This window comes from Cebidichthys violaceus, unplaced genomic scaffold (genome assembly GCF_023349555.1).
Source record: "Cebidichthys violaceus isolate CVI_PGR_0920_01 unplaced genomic scaffold, fCebVio1.0.p SCAF_15, whole genome shotgun sequence".
Taxonomy (NCBI): domain Eukaryota; kingdom Metazoa; phylum Chordata; class Actinopteri; order Perciformes; family Stichaeidae; genus Cebidichthys; species Cebidichthys violaceus.
The window spans coordinates 9,307,161-9,327,587 of NW_027176318.1; the positions used below are offsets into that span (position 1 = coordinate 9,307,161).

Consider the following 20,427-nt stretch of genomic DNA (forward strand, 5'->3'; position numbering starts at 1 on the left):
GAAATGATAACAACATATTATACTTAGTAAGATATTATTGTAGTAACCGATACTTACACACACACACACACACGTTATATTTTGGTCTTGAGGCTGCAACGGCACCACCTCCTGTGACCCTCATCTGCTGCCGTCCTGGGTCTAAAGCAAAATTACCCCGGATCATAACAACAGGTCCCGTCCATTACAATTTTTCCCCTCGGGACAATGGCCGCAGTTCGCCCTATTCACACTTACTATTTACACGGATCCCACCAAGCAGAGCACGGAGTCGACGCTGCAGCACGCGCTGAAGGGCGAACGGCTGGATGTTTAAATATGGGTATTTATCAAAACGCATATTAATGGTATATACTCCGGACTATTTTAAACTCCCACGTGGAGTTTTTCTTCGGTTAAGTTAACCGCTGACGCCGACCTTTTACGTGCGTAAAGTTGTGCGTAATTTGTGCGTAAAGTGGTCCTTCATAGGTTGCAGGGCAAAATGAAGATATCACTGCATTATTTATGATCCTAACAACTTTTATACTGGCAATATGCATCCTCTTGCGAGACAGTCTGTTTTGTAATTGCAGAATCAAAGTGGGGAAATTGCTATTTCATAGCCGCACAGCCTTTGTTCACTGCGACAAAAGAAAGACGACTGTATATCTGGATCAACTTTTTAGGACTTTTATTGTATAATAACCTTTGCATAACAACTATTTTTCTCAAGCGTTGCCTAAGGCACTGCGCATGCGCGCTGGCTGCTTGCTGTCACTAAGACATTTTTCTTCACGTTGGAAACTGTCACTGGTGACGTCAATCACCGAGCGCTGACCAATTAGAGCGCAGGGTGATTGTTTGGCTCCACGGGCTGCAGCGCCTACCATGAATCTCTATTCAGTATCAAAGCGTCCTGCTGCTGCCTCTCAACCGAATGGGATTCCATGTAGTCTGCAGATAGACTTAACTTTAAAAAGTCTTTTTTCTTTATTTTTCATTGCGATTAAAACATATTTGTCATCATCATTATTATTTTGCCTGCTGTCAAGTTATTCTAAAATTAGGAAGTAATGAGCGTGGATGCATTGGGAAGCCCCGTGATGGACCCTACGTTTTCCAAACGGAACACGGCGCTGAGATTAGTTGACTTGGCAGGGGCTCACCACCATCACCATCATCACCACCATACCCCTCAGAGCGTGACAGGCTTCCCGGGGTTCAGCAGCCATCCACACTCAATGGCTCACTCGCACCCTGGGGAGATTACTGCGGAACCCCGCCTGGGGCCGAGTCCATTCGGGCCAGAACACATGGGGCACTCCGCGGCCCTCAAAATCAGCCCAGCCCATCATTATCCCCACCACCATCACCACCACCACAATCATCATATGGCAGGCCACAGCGAAGTGGTCTCCAGTCAAACGGGAGCTTTTGGCCCGGTTCAGGCGACATCGGTCCCCTATTCTATGTCTCACACGGCCCAGGCTTTATCTGCAGGTAGGGATTTCCTCATCCGGAGAGATCTGACAGCTCAAGCCATGCCGGTACTGACTGACCAGACTGCTGGTTCAGCCTCTCACCACGGAATGTTTGTCTCAACAACAGGTAGCTATCCCGGACACTATGGTCATCACCCCGACGCTGGGAACCATACCCTCTTCTCCGGACTCCATCACGACCAGTCTTCGAGCGGATCCCCGGGTGGCCAAGCGTTGAATGGACAAATAAGGTTAGGACTACCTGGAGAAATGTACGTTAGGTCTGATCACTTGAGTCAAGTGGCAAGCTCCAGGGCTGATCCGTTCTCCGCCTCGCCGTTGCATGGCTACGGTGGTCTGAATCTGAACATGAATCTCAGCGCTCACCACCACCACCACCACGGAGCCGGTGCCTTTTTCCGCTACATGAGGCAGCCGATAAAGCAAGAGCTGATTTGCAAGTGGCTGGAGCCGGAGCTATCGCCGAGGAAACTTTGCTCCAAAACTTACAGCACCATGCACGAACTCGTAACGCATGTGACGGTGGAGCACGTCGGTGGACCAGAGCAGGCGAACCATATCTGTTTTTGGGAAGAGTGTCCGAGGGAAGGCAAACCATTTAAAGCCAAGTACAAACTTGTAAATCACATTCGAGTGCACACCGGGGAGAAACCGTTTCCATGCCCATTCCCCGGCTGTGGGAAAGTGTTCGCAAGATCCGAGAACCTTAAGATTCACAAAAGGACGCACACAGGTCAGTGGCTATATATTCATAAAAGGAAATGTTGTGGAAATGTACAATGTAATATGTGCATTTAATGTAATATGTAAAAAAAAAAAAAAAAAGATCAAGTTGCATGTTGAAATTTCAAACATATTAGTAAAAAATTAAGCGATACTTTGAATAATTTTCAGATCGTTTTTTCACGACTTTTAATTGAATTCCCTTTGATTTCAAGCATTTAAAATAGCCTCTGATGCACCGTGGCAATTAATCAGTGTGTGCTGCTGATACATCCGCACGCGACAGCTACTGCCCACCTGTTTGTCGTGAGGTAGCATCAGTGCTCGCAAGTTTTGCAAAGGTTCGGGATTATGGTACAGCTCACTCAGGCGTTTGACGGTTTCAACCTCTTGTTTACACCACAGCACAAAGACTGAGGCCCACGTCAGGTCTGGTCCATGCACGCTACACATCTTCACATTGAGTGTGACTGATATGATGATGATGTGGGCTTTTTTCCCAGCCACTTGTAGCTGTGTTTACGAGCAGTGTTATGCCTTTATTCCAACCGATAATAATAATAATAATACTAGTTGGTTGGGTTGCATTGCACTTAAAGCTACAGAGAGGGGAGTGTTTTTATGAGGATTCTATTTGAATACCTTTATTTTCCAGAGTGATATGACATGTATGCACGGTGAAATATGTAAGCCTGCTCTTGGAATGATCAGCTCTTGGTAGCCTTTAGCCAAAGCAACAAGTTGACAAGTGCAGACGGCTGAAAATAATTCACCAACAGGTTGGCAGAGCTGACTGCGTCTATAATGACTGACGTATGCACATTGCAGCTCCAAGCAGCAGTTCTGATTTAACTATAGCCCTGATTTTAAAAAAACAACAACATATAAAGATACAATATGGCTGCTTGCCTTTGTGGAACAATGACGTGCTGTGGAGCTAGTGAGGGGAAAAAAGGCCTCAAAATGTCGAGTCAGACTTGTAAATGAACACAATGACTACATTCCTCTCTTTCGGTGGCTGCATGGCACTCCCCCTCTGCTCCATTTCTGCACCCTATGTATTATTCATATCATTTGCTCACATTACCTAAGTACAAATCTGTTAAATTATTTCTGTGTGTTGACTCCCAAGGGGCCTGGTCTTTGGTATCATGTTTAAAACCTATCTGAAAGTGTGGTTATGACTGGGGCTGCCCCTGGGGTCTGTTCCTCAACGGTTTCTTGTACTACACTAATATCCTTGATTGGCTCTCTCAACCCAGCAGCTGAAGGTCAAATTGATATTCAACCCGCAAGTGTAATTAGACAGAGGCAATTACATATTCTCAAAAGCTTTAATCGGAGGAGAAAAATCAGCAGCGGATGATTTCCGTGTAATTTATTCAGACTGTTTTTTTTTTTTTGCCTTGTCATAATCAGGTAGAAATAGTTGTTATTAAAACGCAAAATTAGACCAGGTCCATAACCATTTGCAGAATTGAAATAGCAGACAGTGTTAGCACACAGTAGGTGCAGCCTGGTGGCAATACTTTCATTTATCATTATTCTGCAGTTGGTTTTAGGCCTGCTATGTCTGTGCTCATAGCTTGTCTGTTTTGACGTATGCCTTGATGCATGTAGACGCCAGGTATAGACCCAGGACAGTGGGGGTTCAGCCCTCCTGTTTACACCAGACTCATGGCAGCTCTGTCCAAGTAGGCACACTTTTTGAAGTGCACGTGGGGGGGGGGGGGGGGGGGGGGGGGGGAGGGGGTGTTGCCTATAAATACTAACTATAAAATAATATTTGGTAAATCAAGAAACAAATAATCAAAGTGGCTGTATTTGTCACAGCTTTGTTTTTAATCTTCTAAAAAAATATATTCTTTTTTTTGTTGGGTCACAGATAGTTGGATACTTGTTGCTTAGTTTATTTCAAGCTCATATATGCCCCCAAAAATAGGGTTACCCGCATTGTTACTATTTAATAATTAAAGATTTGTGTCAAGTATCAAGCTGCTAGAGGTTGGGAGATGGTCTCTTAAATAAATAGCACGAGGTCTGATTGGGGAACGTCAATGTTTTTGAATCCGTAATTTATTGATTTATATTTCATTATGTCACCATCACTGTTCACAGGTGAGAAGCCCTTCAAATGTGAGTTTGACGGCTGCGACAGACGCTTCGCCAACAGCAGTGACCGGAAAAAGCACTCCCACGTCCACACCAGCGATAAGCCCTACAACTGCAAAGTGAGAGGCTGCGATAAGTCCTACACACACCCCAGCTCCCTGAGGAAACACATGAAGGTGCACTGCAAGTCCCCCCCGCCCAGTTCAGGCTACGAGTCATCCACCCCGTCCCTGGTCTCCCCCTCCTCAGACCTGGGCCGGGAGCCAGGAGGCTCCTCGGTGCTGTCGGAGCCGGTGGGAGCTTCCCAGCCAGCGAATCTAAGTGAATGGTACGTGTGCCACAGTTCAGGTGCCAGTGGCGCCCAAACACCACCCAGCGGGCCCTCCACGCCCGACCCCACAGACGAGCCGCCTTACAGAAACCCAGAACCGAGGGACGCGTTTTAATCCAATTGGACTCAAAGAGAAGTCACAAGTGACAGAACACGCTTTCAAAAGCCTAACTATTAAAAATGGTTTGGCTTCGGTGCCTATATGCCTGCGAAGGCCCACTGGTGCCGTTTTGGTTGAGCCACCAAACAGACACCCAGAGCCAAGAGACCCATTTTGAACCACATTGGAAGGAAAAAGTGCAAACCCTAAAGACGTGCTAATATCCTGGCAAAATAAAAAGAATATATTTTCAAACCTCAGCTTATTCAAAATGGTTGGCTCGGTGCCTGCGCCCTGACGGCCCACTGGTCCACTTGTGGAAAGAGTCGTGTAAATCCGTTAGACTACGTGGTACACTATTGTAGGCTAGGCATGTTGGTGTAAAATTATTTTGTAAATTCCGAGTTTTGACTTCAATATGTTTTTATTTATTTTTCAATCTGAATTTGAGGGATTTTGTATTATCGAACCAAAGTGCATGTTTCAATTAGGGCAACCTTGTACATTTGTAAATTTTGTAAGTTTCGATGTGTTGATGTTGATAGTTCTGGAAGGATCTGTCTCCAAGCAGTTTCTTACTAATTACTGCAGTTATTTGTACAAACGGTTTATGTTTACAGAATTGTTTTTTTTTTCATTTGTGCAGAAGGTCAACATTTTTCATAAGCCTGCAGTATTTGATATACGAGCGTGAAATTATAAATGTTTTATCAAAGTGGGCATTTCGTGATTTTGTATCATTGTCGTCAATATTTTTTTTCTCATTTTTAATATCTGAAATCGAGCGGCACTCAAAATGCGTACCGAATTGCCTTGTAATATTGTGGGTATTTTGAATAAATCTTGTATGACTAAAGTGACAACTCTGCTGAGCCATTCGGGTTTATATGGAATTTACATATCAAATTATCAATTAAAAAAATAAGCTTTTTTTGGGAACATCTTCACAATTTCTGCCAAGTCTTTAAAAATTATATTTTAATTTAAAAACAACAATTGCCTCCTTTACTTACAACTTGAAGCTCGAGTAATAATATATCCATGTCTGATCCAGATACTAACAGCTAAGGCTCAAAGCAATAACATGTAGAGAAAGGTCCTTTACATTTCAGTTAAATACTTTATTTTCGTGAGTGTTTTTCGGTGAAAGGGGCGAATTAAAAACTTGAGTAAAGTCTTACTTTCTCAGCTGAGCTGTGGTTTTTGATGCAGACGTGGGCAGAGTCTGACGAAGGGCTACAATATTCTGATCCAGACTTCAAAGAGCATTTTGTACAAAAGAGCCATTTTTTTCACGACGGTGAATCCTCATGGTGAATTAAGATTTCTATAGCAATAGCCAAGTCAAACTCAAATGATATGGGGCCAAGTCCGTGGACTCAAAAGCCCGCTCTAAAGAATGTAATATTTGCTTCCCATGGGGTAGGAAACGGTAATCTACGTCCTTTATATTGCAGACGAGGGCAGTATAAAGAAGAAAAATATATTCTTTTGCTCCAGGCCTACTTTACGACAATCAAAGGAGAAGCCGCTAAAAGGCAGTTGTCCCACTCCATAATAGACTTGCATTGCAAGAGGGCCGAGCTGCTCAATGGATACATTTAACCATAATCATATTTAAGCTCTATGCATGAAATATGTAAAACCATAAAAGCATGTCTGCCTATGATAAATATACAGTTAACAATAGACTTTTAAATGAATTATTTCAGAGTTGTGCACCACTTGCAGATTTTAAATAAATAATAAAACATGTGAAATGAATATGCAGCTAAACATAAACCTGAAGAGCTCTGCTGCGCTGGGGAAACTTTTTGGCTGAGGGGCACGTTTTACTCTCGGCCTTGACTAACGCAGAAGTGGGTGGAAACAACACAGCTACAACTCTCTGATACGTTTATGGAGTTTGGTTAAGTGCATGACAGTTTGCTGTGAGGAAGAGGCCCTGCTCAAAGAAAAGAATAAACACTAAACCAACCAAATAAAAGCAGGATGATGATGCCTCTTTTGGCACCAGCTCTTGTGCGTAAAGAAACAAGAAAAAAAGGAATAAATAAAAAAGAAGCAACAAGATAGTTGGATCTCAATTGAAAGTGGGAGTCTTTGAAGTGGGAGTTGATATCAGAGGGATTCTTCTAGGTCGTCTGAACGACGTTGATGACACGGAAAGCCCTTTGTCACCGATTTGTTGGGCTCCTCTCTGTTGGCCTCCTCTCTATTGGGCCGTCTAAAGCTTTTAGTTCCAGTCGTCAAAATGGACAAGAACTAACTGAGTCGCGTAAAAACATTTTCCATTCAGCGCTCAAAGTGAAGGATAGGCAGCGTTTAAAGAGTTGTTTCATTAGAGAGAGAAGCGAGAGGGTTAAAACACAAGGTCCGTGTCTCATTTGTTTCAGCCAAAGTATTTGCGAATTTGATCTTTACTGCAGCCACAGATCAAAGAAAAAAGGGCCTTGAATCCATTTGGAAGCCACAGAGAGGAATAAAAATCACGCAGAGGTGCTGCAGCACTGTGCGCGTCTGCTCTGCAATAGTTTAGTGACCTTTACGCCTCATAATTTATGACTTTTACCAAATATAAATACCCTGTCTTCAATGAGAAATGAAGCTGTTACAAGTGCAGGGCTTTGGTTGCAATGCATCGCCAGTACAGAGCTAGTGAACTGGCACGTGACGACTGTTGGTTTAAATGTAAAAGTGAAATTCCCGGCGTGCAGACACTGGACACCACAGGCAGCTCGAACCGTTAGAGAGGATCTTTAACAACTGATCCTGTTGGGTTCACTCATCGGGGCTTCCCACCTTCAGCTGAGCGACAACCTCTGATCTGATACCAGCTATATGGGGTCAAGAATCAAGAACAGGTGTGTGTGTGCGTGCGTGCGTGCGTGCGTGCGTGCGTGCGATATACAGAGAAAGAGAAGAGCCTCCACTTGAGCAGCAACACGAATGCCAGTCCAAAACAGGAAGCTGATGGCGGTTTTTGCAGTTTCACAGAGAACATACATATTCACTTATAGAATAGAGGACGTTACAAAATAAAGAAAAGAAGGGGGAGGTTTTGAACTGCCAAAGAGCAACATAAAGAATATGAATCCATTTCATTCCCCCACAAGGCCCTCTCAGTACCACTGCTGCAACCTAAGGCTCATTTGAGTGTGAAATATCATTTCTTTGTAAAATAATGGAGGCGGTAATCCTACTTCCGGAAACTGTCCGGCATTATTGAACAAAACCCTTTTAATAGGGGGATTAGCAGTCTAGGAGTAAAAGCCTCACTCACCCCCCCCTCTCATCCCTCCCCCTTTCCCCCACGCCCACCCCACGCTCCAACACCACCACCATCAGCACCTCCGACACCAACCAGGTCATAATTATCAGGAATGAAGTGGCCGAAATTGGCGCAAAAAAAATAAAAGATAAAGGCAGAGGGACAGGTGCAATAGACCCGCCAGAAACAGACCGGAAAAGCAGGACAGAGCTGTTTTAATAGAGCTGACATCCTGGAAACACTGATGGAAGAAAAAGATGCATTGATGTTTCTATTTATTATAGTCAATAAATAAGGAAATAGAGCTCAAATGGAATAAATATGGCTACAAAAAGCTCCCAACACACCTCTATTATACAGTTAAGTATTGTTTTCACCACCTAAACATTAGTACAGGATTATTCCTATTTCATTGCACTTCATTTATTTGATCGAGTATGGAGAAGTAAGGTCAAAAGGCAAACACACGCACACCCACAAGTTAAGTGCAACTAAAGCTGGTCATGAATATTGAATACCATATTCTGATAACGTCCAGGTGAGTTACCATGGGGGGATTTACGCGAATCACGTGGCTGTGATGTATAGGCCACCACGAGCTTCCGTCATGATGATTTATGACAACCTTTAAAGCTAAATTAACTGTATTCCGCATATAAAAGGTGAGCAAGCAGAGCTGAGGCAGGTTTAAGGCTGCAGCCCGGCGGTAGCTAGCAGGCGAACCTCTCATAAGTCACTATCCGGAGAACCTGGGGTGGGGGGGGGGGGGGCAGTAAGACCTTATACACTCTCCAGGTTTTAGGATTACCGTCATCCACAGATTTCAGGAAACGGAGTTATTTTACTTTCATAGATGAGCGGGCTCCCTCCAATGCGAATCAGCCCCCCCCCAGTAGCCCACATAGGCCCGAACACGGATTTCTAACAACCGCCACATTATATGGCAGAATGTGCCACATACTTCACACCTGCACCCTGAATAGCAGCTCCCTTTCAGTGTGTGATACGCCTGTTGGCCTTGGTCTCAATGCAGCTGCATGAATGAATCAGAGACCCGCTCATTTGGTCTCTTTTGATCCGAGATCTCCTTCTCCTTCTCATTTGATCTCGCAGTCTAGTTAGCACGAGCTGTGATGACTTCCTTCGTTAACGCGAGCGATCGCACACGTGCAGGGAGAACTTGTTGCTGCAACTCGAGCAAACACATAGATCTAAATATTGTTGGAGTCTATTCAGACAGTATGTGGGCATATGAAGAAGAAGACAAATATGGGGAATTAAATTTAAAATAAGCCACAGTATAAACAGTAATCTGATGGCGTGCTCCATTTATTCCTGCAAATATATACAGAGTTGTAACGTGAGTCATTTAAAAGCGTATTTCACATGGTAACACATTTTATAGAATTAGTTCAGATTTCAATTGAATTCTGAGAGATAAGACCTATTGCGCAGACTCGTGCAGGCAAACTTCAGATTCTTAAAAGTGGGCCATGCATCACGCAGAATAAATGACTCTGAATTTGACGACTTGCCCTTTGGCGATTAAGTCGATCTGACGTACAAGTCATTTATCATAACTAGAATTCATCATCTTCCACTGACCCCTGCGTGATCCGAGAGAGTGTTTGGTGAGATCTGACAAAAGCAGCGAACAGGTGTGTGTTATCAAAAATATGACATTCTACCAAGGACAGCAATGTTCCACAAGCCTCGTGTTTCAAGTCTCAGCAGTGAACAAAACCACCCCGCGTGGATGTGACTTGAGAAGTTGAGCTACAGCCAGTGCTGCTGAAATAAATAAATAAATAAAAAACACAAAAAAAACGATTTTCCTGGAAGTGGTTCACAAACAAGGAAATGGACCGTTTTAGGACAAAAACCCTCCTACTGATTTAGCCAGAGCCATAATGGCAGAAGTGCATTCATACAGTCGATAAAAAGAGAGACGGTATATCATCATATATCAAAAGAACACATATTAGGAGATGCAAATGCCGCCAGCATTATGAACCATTGGTTTATCTGCACTATTTCACACGTCAGATGGGAAATATGTTCCGAACAGACACGCAGACGCACAGTTTGAGAAGGGACATAATGCACGTGATCAGTCTAGCAGTATCGACGACTTTGGGTCATTTCGCCACCTCCCGCAGGAAAGACATTACGCCTCCCATATTTACATACTCTTTAATATTTGTCAAACATTCATAAATTACAAACTAATGAAATGTTCGACGGTCCTTGGAGATGGAGCTAATGAAGACATAGACTTTTGCTTTTGACACATCTTTGTTAGGTTTAATACCATTCTCTCTATCACGCTCTATTAACTATTATTATACTTATGTCAGGCCACCGCTGACACGTTACGACATCGGGATCACCTGCTGTAGGTGGGCACGCCATGGGATACAAATGGCCTCCATCTATAACGCCATGAAGCCTGTACAGAAGTATTAAATGTTTCTGAGATTATTACAAAATAAATTAGTGTGCATTTTCAGAGAGAATCACACTGCACACAAATCACCCAAAAGACCCCAAAATAGCCTGTTTATTTAAAAAAAAAAGAAGGGAAAAAAAACGAAATAAAAAATATTTGTTTTATTTTCAGATTGTTTTTGCGCAAATTTAAAGAGTTTAAAATCACCCACTGGGATATTTTCTACTTCATGAAAGAAAGAAAAAAAATAAACACTGTAATGAACGATTTGTAAAAATGGATATTTTGTGCAGCGCACGCAGCTTGTGTGACCACTACAACGTCAAGAGGCACTTAAAGGACTGAACCTGTGAAACGAAGAAAGAGAGAGAGGAAGAAGAGGAGGGGGAGATATTAATTATGGAAGGTGTCGCCGGTGTAGTTAATTTCCGCTCAGGACAAGCATTTATTTATTCATTCGTTCTCATTATTTTTTCTTTTCCTATGACCCCACATCTGCAAACGCTGCACATCCTGCACCCACTATAACCCCGCGGTTGATCAAAACGAGACGCGAACTTGAAATACTTTGAGATTCATTGAATGGGAGGTATTGTCATCGCAACAATATAGATCCTTGGAGACGTGTTTATTTGACAGAGCAAATCCCCAGCGTGTCAAGGTTGTCATATTCCCCTTCAATGTCCAATGCAAATGCCGCGACATAATCAGATGCAGCAGCATGACGCGTTTATTACTTTGTCAATCATTTTGATACGACAGTATTGAAACAAAGCGAGCCCACGTCCGGTAATAGAATTAAAGAAAAACGCTTTCAGCAGAAGGCAATTTCAATTTGACGTGTAAACCATATGTAGGCTACAGTCCCTCTCGGAGAGGTCAGCGCGTCTTTATCTCCGCGTCAAAACTTTACTGTCACTTCATCTCAGCTGCATCGACACGACTGTTAATAATGGTGTTAATACTAATACTTTTTACGAAATAATTCAGTGTAAAAAAAATATGTTTTTACTTCGGAGAGTCTTCAAAAAAAACACAGAAAAATGAAAGGCACTTGATTCTGTCCAAAGAAGCACAAAGCAGGACTCTCTGTTAAATTATTCCTACTTCAGCGCAGAAGGCGCGATGCGAGGCGGCTTATCCTCCCTGTCCATGAGTTAATTCATCAAAAGGAAAAGTTTCAATACGACTTTTTTTCTTGGTTCCAATAATAAGTAGACCACTGCGACATTCTTTGAGCTCAGGCTATCTTCATAATACTGATTTGTGTAGCCTAGGAAACTAGTCACACCAGTGCAGAACCAAGCCCAAAGGACTTTTTTTTTGTCCATTTATTTCTCCAAATTCACCATTAAGACTGGATAAAATGACCTACTGGTAGAGCAACATTTTGATTTCTATACTGTGGAATATATTCTAAAATAAGCACAGCCAGCAGGAGCAGACAAGGTAAGACTCGTTTCCCCCTCACGTTATTGCACACATATAGTAAAAACGCACAGGCGTGAATGATATGTGAGAGTGTGTTAAGAGCTGTCAGGAAATCAACCTCTGAGTCCTTACCCAACGTTAAGGCTGTCTAATTTCTAGGCATAATTAACTTTATGCTCAAAATCAATTGTTTCCTGTACACAGCCAGGGTCCAGGACGGCAAGCAGTGAGAGGCCTATTTGAGCATGTGAGAAAGCAGGAAGCAGCCCTACCTGCCACTCATTAAGCCCACAAAAACTCAATACAAAGAGGGGGGAAGAAGGATTAGACCTGCTCGTTATACCTGCCGCGCAATTAACACTACTTATTCTTCTAATCCCTCTGTTCTAGAAATAATTGAACTTGCAATAATAACACAAAAAACACGCACGGCCCAATGCTTGAATTGTAGAAAAATGCATATTTTTGGGGGGGGCATGATAATTAGAATAATGATAATAATAATATGTGTATTATATCAGGAATTCGGGCTTTTCTCTCTTTCTGTGTTAATGTGAGGAAGGGAGGGCAGGAGAGAGGAGGGGGGGAGAGTCCTGCTGCTGATTTGTGGAGAATACTCTTCCTCTTAATTCCATCTGAATCAGGTTGAGAATCAGCATCTTCCTCCTCCACCGTGAAGCGGGTAATCACATCCCCTTTAGAAACGGAGGTAGCTGCAACTCTTTGTCCCCGTTGTGTTGTAGGTGAATCGGAGCACACTTGAACTGAAAGAGGACTTGACCTTTGCCTTTATGTTTTCCCCCAATGTTTGTCTAAATCACAATTGTCTTTTGTGAGGGGACATGCGCTGCCGGGACACGTCCTATTGAGCGGATGGATCGTTCGCAGACAGACAGGCCTGGAGAGGACGTCAGTGGCTCGGAGGTGTTTGTGAACTTTTTGGTGATAAACCAGAAAAAAACATTGATATAGGATGAAGAGGGAAATAATGGCGAGCCAAAGCACAATGAAACCTTCTAGAAGAGGTTTTTTTTTTTTAAAACTGCCAAACTACACTGGAAGTGTCTGAACAGGGTGTGATTCAATGTGCTGTAAACGTGTTTAAAACGCATTGGAGGGCCCCCGTGAAGCGTCTGCACGCACATGCTTCATATTGCGGGAGGGATAAACTTGTTACCATTCATGTCAGCGCGGAGGTCTACCTACGTCTCTGCTGGATGGACACACGGGTCAGTGGAGCTCGCGGAGGTGGGATTCCTCCAGCTTTTCTGTCACGAGTCGACTGTAAACAAACACCGGCCTGCATTACATCCCATGATGTGTGGGTGATTTATACAAAGGGAAAGAGTCATTACAAGGCAAATTAACAACAATGTAAAATGAACAAATTCGGAATAAATATATATATATATATTTATGATTCAAATAATATTCAATAAGACTGTGTGTGTGTGTGTGTGTGTGTGTGTATATATATATATATATATATATATATATATATATATATATATATATATATATATATATATATATATATATATATATATATATATATATATATACACACAGTTTTAATCGTTAACAAATGCAAAAAAAGTCCATCTAATAATTTAACCTAAAATGAGAAAACATAAATAACTCTTATTTATTAAGATTGCAAGGCTTTGTAAATCATCCCAATACAAAACCTACACATATGTTTGGAATTTACGCGCGTGGACTGTAACTCTATAACACAATTAAAGCGTGCAAGAAGTCATGTCAACAATAATCCAATAAATCAGCCAACAAGAGTGATGCTTACACATAGATATGTGAAGCATCACTGAGCTATTCTGATGCACACAACAACAGCAGAGCGGGTCTGACCCTCCTTCCAGCAGGCTTGTCGTTATGTTCCAACTACTCTCAACAATCACTCAGTAAACTGCGGGAAAGTTGCTTGGGAGCGATAGAAATACTAACGGAGGCAGTGAACGACTGCTGTTTATGACAGGAGGGACATGATGGCGTCGCTCGCAGCCTATAGGGGAGCAGGAATGTGTTCATTTATCACGAGTGGCAGCGTGCGAGATGACACGGGAAGCAGAGGCAGCAGAGCCCCTTTCCTCTTCATCGTGAAGCTTCATCAAATGGCTCGATGTGATGATAATTACGCTGCTTAGTGTTGGTGTTTTTGTTGTTGTCATTTTGCTCATACGTGCATTGATTTACATAATATAAACAATGTCATGTTGAAGTACATGCGATGTGGATTTCTTTGAGATTTTAAGTAAACTGCATCTGAAGAGTGAAGCTCAACTTCTGGGTGAAACTAAATTCCACAAAGACAGTGAACAGTCTGCTTCTTAAAGGTTACCAATATCATAAGTCTTATAATATTGAATAATGCACATATACAGTTCCTGATCCTCAGAATAAATCCATAAAATAACCCATGAAAAAAATGCCTATAAACACATTCTCCAACTTTAAAAGGCATGTATTGGCACTCAGCACTTTGCCAGTGTAATCACCTTTTACTCTGTATTAAATCATGACTCCAGAGGACTTAAAACGACATTTAATGCTGCGTTCTGCCACTTCACATCCCATTGATACAGTGCCTTCAAAAGGGTGAATTTGGAATATTTTGGCACCAATAAACTGTTACTATTACACACACACACACACACACACACACACACACACACACACACACACACACACACTGGTTGAGCTCTACAGCAGCAGCCCTCTAACACATTTCAGGGGTATGAGTGTTACCCAAAAGAGCAGCTATTGCACCCTTTACAGTACTCACTTCTGTATGTTCTTATGGTTTGGCTCGGAGGTGAAGATCAGAGGGTGAAAACAAGGATTACACAGACTGTGTCAAATGTAAAAGCTCCCGTGAGACTTGCAGAATATCATAATTAATCTTTAGGGCAGTTTTGAAATGAAGACTCCGACAGCCTTAAGGGCACAAAGGGAAGGGCACTTTCTCAGTAATATTTTCCCTCTTTGCACAATATAATTACAGGATATAGTCAATTATGCCTCCTTAAGAAGATGAAGACATGGAAACAGCAGATGGAGTTAAAATCTCTGCAAACAAATCATGCTGTTGGCCCAATAGTGAGTTTACTTTAAACGTGCATCTCCTCCAGGACTGTTTCTCTGCTCACACAGGAGCTGCATGATGCTAAAAGAATTTAATGGATTTGATATGTGGGCTACTTTTAAAGAAAGTTATTTTGCATGAGAGATGCAATGGAGGGAGTCCTTTCAAATGTTGGATTTATCCTTTATGGGCTGTACTAATAATCAATGACTGTCTCTCTGCTTTTTCAAACTGGGGCTGAGGGGATGGGGTGGGGTGGTGGTGGGTGGGGGGGGGGGGGGGAGTCCCCCTCTATCATCCCCTTCTCTACATAACTTTGTTCCTTTCGGTCTGCAGATCAAAGGCCTCTGAAAACGGTGTCCCGAAGATGTACTTTGTTGTGATGACAGGGCGACAATGCGGAGAGAAAGCGTGGTCTATCAGACATGTCAGCCCGCAGAAAGGAGAGGGAGGAGAGGGCTGAGAAAGGCCTGGGTGTCGATTTAATACCCCGACTGCAGGAATTTGAAGCTTTTAGCTGTGGCCAAGTTTCTTCAGTGTTCCTCCAGTTAGCATCTGTGATCCATGTCTAGGGAATATTTGTTTACAAAAAAAAGGGCGACAACACGGTGCTAATGTATTTTAGCATGTCAATTAGGCCACATTGTAGTTTTTTGTTATTATTCTGCAGAGAGGACGGATCCAGCAGGATCACTGATATAATGATTCAGAGAGAAATATCCAGGATCAATATGACAGTTGTTGACTTTAGTCTGCCGTTAAGGCGTTGAGTTAGATGCGTTGTGTGCGGGAGTGAACGCAAGAGACAGACTTGTGTCCGCGTCCCCACATTGGAGCGTCTTGTCGTTGCAACCTGCTGCTCCGACAAAGACTCTAATAGTTTGAAAAGCATCCGCAGTGACTGGAGCTCAGACATTCACAGAATAAATATTTGGATTCATTTGAGAAATGAGGATTCGAACAACGAGGGCAAAACCCGACAAAAGGTGCAAAAAAAGAAAAACCCAAGCATGAATGCAAGTATTGTCCCCCGGCTTTGGAATTCTGATTCACCATATCATAACCCCTGCGAGGAAAAAAACATCAATATCCCCGCGGAAAGGACGCGTTTCTATGGAAAACTAAAGAATCTTAGCGCACATAACAGATCTGGTGTAGGAGAAGGGGGAAATCAAAGGGATCAAAGGCTCGGCTCAAGAAGGCTTTTTTTTTGCGTTGTGAAAAGATGGACGGTGTTGACTTTATAATGTTGGCAAGATTCTGGACACGCATGTTCTGCAGCCGGAGTCTCTAAAAGTGGCTTTAAAAGCACTTTACACCAAAGCGTCTTCATTGTAAAGTCATCACCACGCCAGACTTGTGTTTGAGTGAATACACCTCAGTGACCAAAGCTTTCAAACGGACAGTAAAACTCGTTTTTCGTTCAAAAAAAAAAAAAAGAACATCATATTTTGAGAAAATGAAACTCCAAAGAAGATTTACGCACAAAGATTGTTATATATTCTGCCCCCTATTATCGCACGTTAACGGATCAAGAGTCAAACATCAGTGACTGCGCTGTGCGCGGATTACGCATCGTTATTTCATATACATTTTTAAAACAAATATTTTTTCCTTTATGCTTAAACTATGTGGATTGAACATATCCTCAGCACACCTGGAATACAAATAAAGTATTACTTCGCCTATAATAAACCCGGCAGCAGCAAAGGGGGGAGGCTGGTGGCAGAAATGTCTCAATTGTAAGGCCTACGCACATTTTTACCCATACGCCCTTTCAGGTACCCTGACACGCAGGCGGCATAGAAACAACACTAAAGTAAACAGGACTAACAGGAGACTAGTCCCTTTGTTGTGCCAAAGGCAGCTGCCCAGCCCTCTATTATCCCGGAGCAGACTGACCGCATCCTCCCCACTGCCTCCTCACCAACCCACTGCACAAAAAGAGAGGGATGTTCTGCTTGCATGGGTAACACTGTCGTTCCAGCCCTTAGCAGTCCTCTTACTCTCTATTGAAAAGAGTGGGAGTAGTGGACACAGCCTGATCTGCGCAGTACAAAGGCTCTCCGTAGAGTCCTATTGGAGTGAAAGGAATGAAGGGGCTGGAGATTTCTGAAAGAGGTTCGGAAGATTTAGAGAAAGAACGGAAGTTTTGTGGTTGTGCTTGATTTCCCTTCCTAACTAGAGATGGAGTGGCTGATAAACCCCACTTAAACTCAGTTTACTCACCTTTTCATAAGCAGAAACGAGTTTGCTTAGTCTGGCACACTAATGTTAGATTGCAATTTATGTTGAAACTGTGTTACTACTTAAATAATATTACATAATACGTCATAAAAAGTGATATTTTTCGACTCTATGGTAATCTTTAACTAAGACAATATTTTAGGAACACATGGGTTCTGTATATTTGTCACTTTTAACAGCTAGTCTGTATTAATTATGGGATTTTGGGCCCCGCACATAAAATTAAATATTTGTCCTCAATTATTTTTTATTTCTGTATACATATGCTCCAATTCAAAAAGCCACTCTTCAAAGTTAAGCATGAACAGCAAAAACGTGTTTAAAGGCCAAGCATTTTAATGAACAGTAATGGGGGATTATTGGATATAATTAGAAGAATTAGATATTAAATTGTTGCCTGGCAGAGATGGGCATGGGAGGTCGGCGTGCCCTCAGGGAGTCCCATGCTGGCAGGGTTTATGTGGACACACACACACACACACGCGCACTTTCAACAAGGATTGAATATAACCCTGTTGTTTCAAAATGGCCTCCTGATTTATATCCATCAACGTTTAAAGGGCTTGTCATGTCTGCTGAAATAGAGGTGTTGACAGCCACACTTGACAGCTTCTCCCTCATACTGTTTTAATGTTGCTGTTATGGATGTGCTGTGCTCTCGCCACGTCCAGGCTTTTTGTGCTGATGGACAATATGGTTTTTTGTTTCTTCGTGTTGCTTTAACTTCCTGTCTGGGTCGTTGTGCATATTGTGTGTGGAGGTTTGCAACATTGTGCAAACACATAGATGACATGACTGCTACTTGTCAGGCCTTGGATTCCATGAATGGTGATTGGTACACTGAGTGATGTTTGGAACCAAGAGCAAAGAGACAGGAGTTACTTGCAGCTTGCTCCTTGTGCAAAGAAAAGCAGCACAGACCAGGTGTGACATTTCATATTGCAGTATCCATGTCATAACCTACTATAAATTGCCGGGTAAACCCAAGTGAATAAACGCTGGTTTAACACAGTGCCATGGGAGTGAAATCCTCTGAGAAATGCATGCAGCCCGAGAATCCTCTTTGAAGGCACATTCCATAGGTCACAGTGCAGACACCGCACAGTCGTGCCGTTTCATCCTCATCAACATTTGTGTGGGCCGCACAGCCGCCCCGAGGCCAAAAGAAACACGCTCGGGATTTCTCAGTCTATAGTTAGCAAAAGGCCAGCTCCTCCGGCTCCGCTGAGCAGGGACGGGACTGACATCAGCAGAACCAGCTCTCTGATTGGTGCATGGACTGAGGAGGAAAAAAACCCCAACAAAAATCAGAAAGCTGCCTGATTATGTTTCAACTTATCCAATGTGCACTATTTGCACTGTAATTGAGATTCATTGCCGGTGTACTTACACTATGCACAGCATGTCTGGGACACATTGTGTAAATAAAGGGGACGCTATGTTTTGCTACCAGGTTATTCCAGACCCAAGCTTGTGCTATTTTAACTCTGTGAGCATACTGTGACGGTTCACGCACTTATAAAGCCTCTCGTGTTATAATTACATCATCCTGAGCCCTGTCATTCAGACACTAGCATGTGAAGCATGTAAACCCCATGGCTGGCTATATATCAGCCTGCTTTGTTTGACATTTATACACAACCATGGTCTTGTGTAATTACGAGCTTACTGTTCTGTCAAATATTTAGCGCCTTGTAAAACAGCTAGCTTTTTTTGTACAGTGAATGGTGCAATGCTATTTGTGAGAGAGGAAGAGGCAGAGGGTAGGATATAATCCTCATGTGCACAGTAAACATGATTACAGTTGTAACTGCGTACACGTTTAAGATGCCAGCAGACATCAATAACTCATCACTTAGATGTGAAATCAAAAAACAACACCCGTATATTATGGAACACAGCGGAACAGAGCATGCTGCATTTCACAGACGTTAACACAATTTTATACACTTTACATGCATTTGTAGCCTCGTGCCGCTGTAATTGAACCCTGAAAATGATGCACATGGAGGCGGGAGTTCAGATCGTTTAATTAGGGAAAAGTCTTGCTCACAAGTCTTTACTTAAATATAGTAGCAGCATCATTTACAAAAGGTTTAAAAAGTAAAAGAAGTCACCTTGCAGCATGGTTGATTCAGAGCTCTATATTACTGTTTCCTGTATGTGTCAGGGTGACTTTAGATTTTGTCTGATCTTGGAGAAGTTACAGCTATATATACAAACTTTAGGTAATTTGGTTTAAAAGCAATGCATTTATGAGTTAATCATACATTTGAATACAGTATTTTTAATTTGTAAAGTAACTAGTAGCTTCCTGTTCAGATGCCAAGACGAGAGTATGATATTTGAACCTTACATTAATGGTAAAGAAATACATTTGCACATTAAGATGAAAACTTAAGTCAAGTACAACTACCTCAACATTGTACTGCAAGTAGAGGTGGGTATTTCTTTTAATTTTTTTCATACAACACCTGGTTTTGGCACTGATACCAAAACTTCCAATTCTTTTTCCAAACCTTACATTGAAGAAGGTAAAATGGTTTGACTTTTTTTTTTTCAATTATTAAAAAAAAGCCAAAGTATAATGCAGCGGTGGAATATAAGATATTACATTACATAAGTACATTTACTAAAGGTGATGCCACTTTATACTTCTACTCCACTACAATCCAGATTCAACTTTAGTGACTACTGTAGTTACATTACAAAGTAAGAAAAACATATTTAAGCTTGTAGAAGGATGCACTGTCATAGATAAAATGTATTAACAGTATATAAAACTGGTAAAATTAACTTCCCCTCGATCAACTACAAAATTAAAATACTATACATCAGCATTCATTTCGTATTGCAAACCAGTCTCTTGGCAGTTTGTGAAATGGTCTCGAAATGCAGTCCGTTGGTTTCTTGTAAGGGGACATGAATTGTCCATTTTTTTTCTCCCGTGTTGCTCAGCACAAAAGCAATGGCAATGGAAAATCAAATAGCATCATAGGATGTCTGGGCACAAATTAAACACATCCACTTGACTATGCAACAGTCAGAGCTAGTGAGACCGGGTTCACAGAAGTGACGCCTTCATGACGGTTTTCCTAAACCTAACTAAGTGGTTTTGTTGCATAAACCTAACATTCGTTCGATTGACAGAGAAAGAAGTCATCCCGAGTGACTAG

General features: G+C 42.2%; 1 protein-coding gene across 2 annotated transcripts; it reads left to right on the top strand.

The window, feature by feature from the left end:
• The first annotated feature begins 895 nt into the window (after window positions 1-895).
• Window positions 896-8,569, top strand: zic4 (zic family member 4). 2 transcript variants are annotated; one of them, XM_068709871.1, is made up of 3 exons: window positions 896-1,482; window positions 1,591-2,217; window positions 4,326-8,569. In XM_068709871.1, exons 1-3 carry the CDS (start codon window positions 1,056-1,058, stop codon window positions 4,763-4,765), a joined length of 1,494 nt encoding a protein of 497 aa, XP_068565972.1. In that variant the 5' UTR covers window positions 896-1,055; the 3' UTR covers window positions 4,766-8,569. The 2 variants fall into 2 exon arrangements, with proteins under 2 accessions (XP_068565972.1, XP_068565971.1); XM_068709870.1 differs by having other exon boundaries at window positions 896-2,217.
• Window positions 8,570-20,427: the final 11,858 nt, after the last annotated feature.

What these genes read in the sequence shown, in the direction of transcription:
- zic4 (XM_068709870.1), top strand. Translation starts at nt 1,056, where the DNA reads ATGAGCGTGGATGCATTGGGAAGCCCCGTGATGGACCCTACGTTTTCC. An exon ending in TCACAAAAGGACGCACACAG is followed by an intron (nt 2,218 to 4,325) that starts GTCAGTGGCTAT and finishes CACTGTTCACAG; the next exon opens with GTGAGAAGCCCTTCAAATGT.